General features: G+C 39.2%; 1 protein-coding gene across 1 annotated transcript; it reads left to right on the top strand.

Annotated features, from left to right (window-relative positions):
• Positions 1-861: 861 nt before the first annotated feature.
• LOC114033950 (late lactation protein B-like) lies at positions 862-5,319 on the top strand. Its single transcript, XM_027849600.1, has 6 exons — positions 862-948; positions 1,673-1,800; positions 2,629-2,699; positions 4,191-4,301; positions 4,994-5,095; positions 5,294-5,319. The coding sequence occupies exons 1-6, from the start codon at positions 862-864 to the stop codon at positions 5,317-5,319; spliced, it is 525 nt and encodes a 174-aa protein (XP_027705401.1).
• The last annotated feature ends 5,115 nt before the right edge of the window (positions 5,320-10,434 follow it).

Raw genomic sequence — 10,434 nt, 5'->3', positions numbered from 1 at the left:
CAAGAAAGAAGACAATTTTATTTTTAGGTTACATATTTGTGAAGGTGGTTGGGTCAAGCCTACGATACCTGAACTTTAGCTCTAGTTCTTTCCCTCTTTGTGATGCCAGGGAAGTCATTTAAATCTTCTGTGCCTCCATTTCCTTATCTATTAAATGGTGATCACGATATATATTTTATTGACCTTACATGACTCTTGTGAACGTGTTAGAAGTTAAGAACTCTTTCTAATTGAGAGATGAACCTTGTTCAAGGTGGAATGAATAAGAGAACTGATATTCAAACCCAGATTTTCTGATTCTTGCTTTGTCTAGTATGTATGTGTGTGTGTGTGTGTTTTTAACTATATCATGGAGATAGAACTAGAGAGAAGTCTTCAACGCCTATGAAAAACTTTACGAAACGTGCCACCAAAAATGAGTGGGTAGGACGGGTTGGGGTTGGATTGAAGCCACTGATTTTCTCTTTGTTGCTCAAAGGATCTTTGAACTATTTCCTATTCTGATAACCTTCTCCTTCCCAACAGTAAATGCGTCAATTATTAGAACTCATGAAGGATGAAGAAGCTCAAAAATTATGTCTAATTGATTATTTGGATGGATTTTAACAAGTAGTCATTCAAAATGAAGAAAGGCATAGGACTTCCAAAAACAATAGTATGTTATTTCACCTTTCCTTTACCCCCCAGTGCCCTATTGTAAGACTTACTGGAACACTGTACAAAAAAAGATAACAATTTTCAATGTCACATTGATCTTAGGATATATTTATAGAGGCAGATGTTAGGAGAGGAGTACACACCTTCTAACCAGCTTCATTGAGTGAGTCACTGAAGGTAAAGTACCTGTGAACACCTGAGAAGATGAAGGTCTTTTTCCTCACCATAGCATTAAGCCTATCCTCTATCCTCCAAGCTGAGGAGTCATCACCTTCTGAAGAACGATTTGAGGTGATACTTCATTGGGAGATCTTGTAGATTAGAAGGAAGGATGTATGCTAGCAAAAGGCTGTCATTTAAAAATCTGAGCCTCACTGGGCTGTTTTTAACCTGGGTCTGTAGCCCTGTAACCTTCACATCTTAAAATATACTGCAATTTTAGTGCTATAGATTTCATTAGAAAATCTTGGGTTGATGGGAGATGGGAGATTGGAGAAAGTCAGTGCAGGAAGTAGATTTCAAGTCAAGCATTTCACTGTTCTCTTGCTTTAATTGACTCTATCCGCAATGAACTGGAAATGGGGATATGATTCAGTTAATTTTATCCTTGCTAATGACCATTCAGAGAAAGTAACGTTCTTGGGTGAAGTTGGGTCTCCAAGGATTCAAAGTCACTTTCTTCAGGAATTCAGTTTGGGAGTTCAGTGCCAAATGTCTGCTTCCATTTGAGCCATGTCAGAGTTGGGCCAGCTTGATAGGTTTGGATTCTCAAGGCTAGTTCACTTCAACCTCATGACTTCTTCCTATAAAACATGATTTTATGCTTGCTACCACTAGGTCCATAGTGATCCCTGGGTAACTGGTTCATGCATGATTTTTGCCTCATAGCTGGGATTCAGTTCAGAGATGGGAATGAAGATTCAGATGATTAGCAGATGTCTGTGAAGGGTTGGTTCCCATTATTCCCTCATTTTTCCTCCTTCAAGTTCTAGCTACATATCATAACTCCCTCTAGGGTACATACATTGTAAAGGCCATTGTGACAGACAGTGAAGATTTTGAGAAGCATGTGCCTAAGGAGATGTCACCCTTGATAATCACCCGCCTTAGCTATGATGCTCTGGAGGCCAAAATTATCATGAAGTAAGTAGATTGCCCATGGTTGTCCTATCAGCCTGCTTCATCTTTATCTCTCCTATTCTAGGAACACAACTAGAGCCAATCATTCGATATTCTCTGCATATCTAATCTGACCACAGAAAATTACATATACTGTGTTAGAGTTAGAGGCTTAGAAGGTTTGAATTAAGGTTAGAGTTAGAGTGTATACAAACACACATACATACCTGTTTACACAGATACAAACATACATACACACATACACACATATACACATATATATGTATGTAGAATACATACACACATATACACACACATATATATGTATGTAAATATTTATGTATATATGAAGCTTAGGCTGCCTTTCTCAGCAAAGAGTGAAATGCTTACAATGTACTCACTGACTAATTTTTTCTGACTCACTAACTGATAGTCCCCATATGACCTCAGACCTCCTCTAAACTTTCCTTATTTCCCTATGGATGCCTTTGTTTCATGTAATTCATGACACGAGTTATCCTATGTTTTATACTGCAGCCTACTTAAAGTGTGCATCTTTCTTCATATCCTTTGGGGTCACTTGAGTTTGGATTTCTTTCCAGCTGTACAGATTGACCCAGAGAATGTTCAATATTCAAAAGATGATCACTAAGTCACAAGATTCTTTTCTATGAGTGAGAATAATCAGATCACAGGCTGTAATGCTAATCTGCTTCTAGACATTCTCCTGTGCTTGCCACATTGGGTCGGGAGTGAAGTTATCAAATCACCTTTCCTGATTTCAATGACATATAAACTTCTCTTCCTCTTGTTGTCTCCAGCAAAACCATTCATATGTGTTCTGTTTCCCAGCAAGAATGGAATGTGTGAAGAGATTAAATTGAAATTGGAGAAAACAAACAATCCTGGGCTATTTTCTGTGGGTAAGTGAATCAAATATGCCATAGTAAAGAAATCCCTGGGTTCCTCAGAGATGGTCTGTCAGGCCAAAGGAAAGATTGCATCTTGAGACTTTCCTTTATTCTTGGAGTCCAAAGACTGGGTTTTCTTGACAATATCTTGTGAATTTGCATGCTTTTTCTATGGCATAGACTGAGTTGATGAGTAGGTTTATCTGTCTGCAGATGTGACTGACTAAATACCCGCATGTGAGGGGTTGAGGTAGCAAATTCAGGTTAGGTATCTACTCTTATAATTTGCTATGGGAAATCACAAGAACACTTTTTTCCAACAATAGATACTTTAATGGGCAAAAATATTTTCTTGAATGATATTCTCAGGATTCATAAATCATCTAGAAAAACTTGTGGCATGTTAGAATTCATTAAAACATTAATATGATGACTCTCCAGGATGTTTCTTGAGGGGAAGGGCGAGACATGCAAAGATGGAGTAAGACAGCAGTTACTTGCTTGCCTTCCTGGGATTAGAGACCTGTAGAGAAGGGGCATATCCAAAAAATAAGTCATTTGCAGCACTATTTTTTTCTTTTGTGAGGCAATTGGGGTTAAGTAACTTGCCCAGAGTCACTGAGCTAGTAATTATGATGTGTGATTGGATTTGAACTCAGGTCCTCCTGACTCCAGGGCTGGTACTGTACCTCCTGTGCCACATTGCTGTCCCTATGCATCACTGTGTTTTAAAATGGATTTTTCCATTTATATATTGGAGAGGATTGAGTCTGAATCATTTCCCAGAGCTAAGACACTGACATCATGCTGGTGTTGCTCTCATTCAACAAATATTTATTAATCAACTCTAGTGTTTAGAGCACTATGCTATTCATTGGAGGAGGTACAAAATTCAAGTTCAACGTGATTCTTGCCAAAGTTACAAACACAAACAACCATTTACTCTTGCTTTCTTTGTTACTTTGGACTTGAGTTATGATTTCATTTGTATCAGGAACTTCCAGTAAGGAAACTCCCTCTATCAAGACAGATCAGTATCTGTTCTGCAAGTTATATTCTTTGAGAGTTGCTTGATGGTTTGGAGAATTTAAGTAACTTGTTCATGTTAACCTTGGTAATATATGTCAGAGGTGAGACTTGAACTCAGTACCAACAAACTCCAAGCTTGTTTCTCTGTTCATTACAGCATACTATCCCTCTAATGTAGGACAAATTAATTCTTTCTTGGCCTAAGTTTCCTTCTCTGTAAAATTAGGGGTTAAACATTTTTTTTAGATTTCTTCAAACTCTTAAACCTTTAGTCCCTGGCTTCTTTAATATACAATATTAAATGTAAGTGCATTAGAAAGATGCCATATCAGATTCAAGGGGATTTTGTCCTGGTCATGGGACCACTCAACTTTCCTACAGAATGAAATCCTAAAGCCTGCCCTAGTCTCTTCCCAACAGATTTTCCAAGAGGATTAGGGATGCTAAAGATATATCTCCTCACCATCTCCACAGATGAGGGCAACCACTGGGTACTCATAGAAAAGACATCTGTGAGAGATCATTGGCTTCTCCTCTGTGAAGGCGAGATAAATGGCCACCAAATAAGAGTCGCCAAACTTGTGGGTAAGTAACATGGGATTCTGTGAATCGCTCCAAGAGAAGAGCATTAAGATGTGGAATAGCTGTTAGAAAATGCTCATGTAGATTCCTCCTTCTTGTCAGACATTCCCAGATCAGGCATCTGTAGAAGGAGCAGGAGGGGATCCATTTTGTTACAAATCAAAGCCCAATAAAGTGGCCAGTGGATTCCATGAATTACCTCAAAATTTTTGCCATCTGGAGGTTTGATGGCAACAGAGACATTGCTTACCAATCACATTCCCAGGCTGCCAATACTGACTGAACTACTCTTTAATGAATCTGTAGAAGGCAAAATGATGCTTTGAACAAAGCAGCAGGGGGAAGAAGACAGTGTGTCTCCATATTTTCTTCATTCTTCCATGATACTTCTGGGGGCATTAGGGTTATTTTGTTTTAGTGCATGATTGGGAGATGTAGGTGGGTTTTCTGTAGAGAGGTAGGTTTGGGGAGTGCTTAATGTGGGGGGAGAGGGCTTTTGTTGGCAGAAGACAGGAGGGCTGAACTCTTAGTTCTCTAAATACTTAGTTGTCTCATCTTGCTTTGTGTTGGCAATTTAACTGACCAAGGAGCAAAACCCAAGGACTTTCACTATAGGAGGGGACTACTATAGAAACAGGGACCAGAGAAGGATTGAGTCAGAATGAACAGATATTTATTCTGCTCCCTCTCTTTAGGTCCAGATGCAGAAGAGAACTCAAAAGCCCTTGAAGACTATAAAAAGTTTGTCAGGCTTTCAGGATTCAATGAAGATAGGATCAAAATCCCTGGACAAGTTGGTAATAAGAATAGAACTGGCTCCACATTGCTGTGCCCTGTTCCCTTATCCCTGAACTCCAACCCCTGTCTTTCCCCTTTTTTCTTGTTCTTCCCTTCCCTTATACACTAATTTCTCAGGAGACCTTGTATGATTGTTTGAACTCTATGGTAGGAAGTGATTTTGGCAAATCTACTCACATATGTCTTTGTTTCTGCAGAGGCTTGCACCCCGGAACATGATTAAGGTATGCACTCTTTAAAGATTTCTAGGGAATCTTCCAGAATTATCTAAACTCATGTACCTCATCTGGAATTTAAGCATCTACTTGATCCATTTCAACTACAGGAAGTTGAACACCCAAATCATGTCAGAGGGATCACCTTGTTTTACTTATCGCAAATAGGTTTTTAGCTTCCTTTGGATTTCTGTTTTAGCCTTTCGTCTTTCTGCCTATTAGAAATGTTTTGGTACATCTCCATCTATCACCAGTGGCTTCATTTTGAGACTACTGCCTCTTGTTTGGTTCTTAGTGGAAAGTGAGGACAACTGGCTAAAATGTGAAGAATGATAATTGTGGAGTCAGTAGTTTCAATCACCTGTGTGAACTTGAGAAAGTCCCATAAGCAATCTGGCCTCAGGTTCTTCTTATGTAAAATAAATGAGGTTGGATTAGATCACTCTTATTATCTCTTCAAGCTTTAAGTCTAGAATCTTATAATAATAATCATGATTTAACGTATTTGAAGATTGTGATGAAATTGTCCTTTGTTTTTCCCCTCCAAGTTTCTCCAAGGGACCTCTTATACTCTCTCAAATACATAATTCAATTGCACAAAATGTTTATTTACACACAGGGTTTCAAGAACATTGAAATCACCCAGTTTGTGGTTTTGTACATAGCAGGTTCTTACTTATCAGTGGCCTCTCCCTTTCTGAGGTCACCGGGTTCTAGATTTAGAATTTATTTCTAGTTCAGCCTGCTCATTTTTCAGTTGTTGTAAATGAAGCCTGGAGAGATCATGCAAATGACCTCTTCAGAATCAGTGAAGCTTAAATGGAAAGCCATTCCCTGTGACTCCACATCCTCTGGTGCCTTTTTCTGAACATCTGGCATTTTGAGGCTGGGTTTTGCTAGCTCATAGGAAATTGTGACTTCTGTTCTTTTGTAGAATCCAAGGGACCCATTACTGACTCTTTCTTTGATGTTTTCTAGGAGAAGATGATTCTTTTCAACCTCAGAACCAATGCTGTCCAGGAAATCCCAGTCTTATCCTTGAATACCAAGTTGTTCCTAGTGCCTCGTTGCTGCATAAACTTCTCCTTTTCGTCCTTAATCTCTTTCTTCAACTTTTAGTTTTTTTCTTCCAATGCAAAATAAACATATAATGCAACAATTATTGGCTGAGTCTCCCTCTGTTTTTAAAATTTTCTTTGGGGCTATGAATAAGAAGTGGCTGACAAGTAGATTGGGTACACTTGACTGGGAGTCTATACCTTGGATTTCCAAAGGTTGAGAGGAACTTGTCTTCTTTAAGGTGTAGTCAAACATTCTCTATATATAATGCTCAAATTACTGGCTGAAAAATGAAAGGGTAATTCATCTTCTGTTCACAATGTTAGGCATAGTGGTTAAGATAGCAAATGACTTTATGTTTCATGGCTCCAAAGTTGAACACTAGAAACCCTTAGCAATGGAGAATCAGCTAGATTTCACAACAGATTTGTAGGCATAATTATTCCAAATAAAAAACTAAGCAAATAATAAATTAGGAAGATGTGTTTCCTCCTTGCCTCCCTTCTCCTCTTTCTCTTTCATCCCTCCCTAGGAGAGTTCCTAAATAGCTCTCCAATGTTTCTATCCTATTGCCTCCTTCATGGAACAGCTTCTCATTCTCAACTGAATTTTACTTTGTATTTCATGGTGTTTTCCCATGAGCATTTGTTGTATTGCTCATTATGAGTACAAAATTTGCTAGTTTTCTCTTTGCTAGCAACTCTTCCTCTTCTCCTCCTATAAAAAAGTTTAACTTTTCTATGAGTCAGCTCAATGTTGTAATACATAGATCAGTTCACTTACAACCTCCACTTTCTTATGGTCTTTTCCCAATCATCATTCTTCTTGAACTCTCTACAGAGCCTTTGACATGGTTGATCACCATATTCTTCTGGCTCTCCTTCTACTCATTCAACTGTTTCTTTGCAGTCTTCTTTGCTGGATCTTTATCCATGTCATGCCACTTAAGTTAAGTATCCCTAAAGGCTCTGTCCTAGCCTATTTTTTCTTTTACCTCTACATTGCTTCTATTGATGATATAATTAGCTCCCATAGATTAGATTATCTCTATCCAGAGTTGTGAGCCTGGGTGACTGGGAGAATTGTAATGCCCTTGATAGAAATTGGGAAGTTTTGAATGTGGGGAGAGTAATGCAATGAAAACCTTGAAAGAAAAGAGTATCAAGGAGAAGAATCAATATCTTTGGAGAGAGAAATTTTAATTAAGTCATGAGGTTGGAAGCCAGCCTGTAGAGAATTAAGAGGAGAGGAAGTGGAAAGAAAGTGGAGACACCTATTGTAGATATTTTTTTCTAGTATTTGAGTCATAATTAGGATGAATATGGGATATTACCTATGGGGATGGATGGATCAAGTAACAATTTTTGTGGATGAGGGAAGTGGACATGTTTGTAGGCAGCAGGTCAACAGACAGTAGTATCAAGAGAGAATGGTGTGAGAGATTGTGGATGATAGAGAGGGGCAATCTGCTGAAAGAGATGGGATGGAATGTGATCACTCACGCATGTAAAGGGATTTTCCTTGGCAAGAACAAGGTCACATCTTCATGTGAAGCATGAATGAAAGGGGAAAGCATGGCATAAAGTATACATGTGATGAGGAGGGGAAAGAGCTAGCGTTTGGTGAATAGCTTCAAGTTCTTCAGTAAAATTTAAGGTAAGGTTTTCTGCTGAGAATGTGGGGTAAGGTAGTACCAGGGAAGGTCTGAAGAGAGATGGAAAGGTTTGGAAGAAGCAAAAATTATTGTGGGGAGTGGATTACTGAGTTAATTAGGGAGGTGTAAAGGGTCTCTTGGTGTAGCAAGGGCCCAATTGAGGATACATAATGTATATTTGTTTTTAAAAATTTTTTATTTATTTATGTTTTTAAGTAATTGAGGTTAAGTGACTTGCCTGGGGTTACACAGCTAATAAGTGTCAAGTGTTTGGTCTGAGTCCAAATTTGAACTCAGGTCCTCCTGACTGTCCTCCTGACTTTAGGGCCAGTGCTCTATCCACTGCACCATCTAGCTGCCCCCAAATATGTGTAATCGATCCAGTCAACATAATTCCATGCTTTTCTCCAGCTTTTTCAGTAACACACATATAGGAATGAAGGCAATAGATATTGGGAGTTATTAAAAGCAGAGGTTTGTCAGGGCAAGATAGGCAACACCTTAAAGGGACACGAGATTGAAGAGATGAAGACAGTGTAGAATTAGAATGGTTCACCAAGGAATCAAAATGAGGAAGGGAAGAGGATGTAGGTGATACAAAGGTGATGGCCTGGTAAAGAATCAAGGGATAGAGAGAATGGAGGTCTTGGTAAAGATGAAAAACAGTGTTAGGGTTTTTAAGACAGAGATGGAATAATACCAGATTATACTCTGATGAGGTGATTTAAGAATTCATGAACATGGAAGTAGAGCATTTGTAGGTGATGGCAAGATTAAAGTTATGGCCATCTTTGTACATGGGTGTGGTGGGATAGAGGAGTAGATTGCTTGAAGTGAATACCATTGAGGGACTGTGAGATGAGGTTGCTTCAGGGTAGGTCTGGACCATATATGGTCCACAGGCTGCTTTCGGCCTGTCAAAGGATTTCAGGCAGATGCCACTGCCCACTCTCTCCTGTTTGTCAAGTGACCTGTGACAACCAATTATGGTCAGTTAGCTTCTACTTACCTTTACTTGGAAAGTGAGCTGCTAAAAACCTATCTGCAACCTGAAGAAGTTCAGCCGATTTTAATTTTGGCCCCTACTGACTCCCAAGCTGTGTAGGTCTGTTTCAGAAAATATCAATATGTATATTGAAATCCCATAGTACAAAGGCAGGAGTTGAGGAGGAGAGGAAGATTGTGGGCCTGGCACTGAACTTACTGAGGAGAGAGTCTTGAGGAGAGTATCTTGGACATTATTAGACAATTAACAAAAGATTGATTTAGTGGGAAATATGGATTGAGTGAACCTCAAAGGAAGAGGTTACTGCATGATAGAGGGAGAGGGAGAGCCTTGAAGAAGCAATGGGGAACAAGGATTATTTCAACTCCCCCATCTGAATCAGTGAGTTACGGGGTATGAGCAAAAGTGCAAATGGTGCTGCCATTGTAGCACTGTCTTTACAATCTTGTTCTTATTGTATGAATTGCTCTTCTGAATCTGCCCATATCACTGCATCATTTCATACAAGCCTTTCCAGGTTCCCTGAAACCTTCACCTTTATTTGGTCCTCAGTGGAATAGTCTTTTTCCTCTTCTAGAAGGAGACAGGAGACCACCTGATGGAATGATGTCATCTGTCCTTACCCCAAAGGTAGGAAACTGGTGAGTGATACCATTTTTTCCCTCTTTACCTATGAGGCTGGAAACCAGGAAAGAAATGTTGTGTGATAGAAGGAATCCCTTTCCACTCACCAAAAAGGCAGGAAAACAGGACTATTGAATGACATTCTTCCTCTTTCTGCAAAAAGCTGTTGAACAGGCAAGAAACCTGGTGTGATGGAATGGAGTTTCTCTTTTTCCCGTGAAGACTGAAGGCCTGTGCAATGGATTAGCACTGTTCCCCCTCACCAGAACAGAAAAAAAGTAGTGTGATGAAATATCTTCTCCTCTTTCCTCAGAGGCAAGAAAGGGGACTTGTTTATGATGGAATATCCTTCCTCCTCTTCTTGTGGGAGGCTTGAGACTAACTGTGAGACCTGAAGTAATGGCATAGCTTCTCCCCCTTTCACCAGAAAGGCTGAGACCAGCACAATGGCCTCCAGATAATCAAAATAAATCTAGACACCAAAGGATAAGTATTGCAAAACAAAGGAAAATGAATCAACATCCTATGAACCAGAGGGTCCTGTGGATTCCTAACAAAGCATGGAACCAGAGCAAAATGATCCTATCTGGTCTAAAAGAGAAATAAGAGTAAGAGTAGAACTGATGACTTGCAGAGCAGAAATCATTGGCAGGGTAGAACAATCCACAGTGATGAGTTTATTCTAAGAAATAAAAGTGAGAAGAACAGATTGGAAATATAAATGCACAAAAATGAAGCATAATGTAGGAGAAGGGAAGCAAAAAGCAATAATATTAAAAG

Source organism: Vombatus ursinus, unplaced genomic scaffold (assembly GCF_900497805.2).
Source record: "Vombatus ursinus unplaced genomic scaffold, bare-nosed wombat genome assembly UNPS02000580.1, whole genome shotgun sequence".
In the NCBI taxonomy this organism is placed as follows: domain Eukaryota; kingdom Metazoa; phylum Chordata; class Mammalia; order Diprotodontia; family Vombatidae; genus Vombatus; species Vombatus ursinus.
The sequence above is the reverse complement of the archived record's forward strand: the minus strand, read 5'-3'. Positions and strand labels throughout refer to the sequence as shown.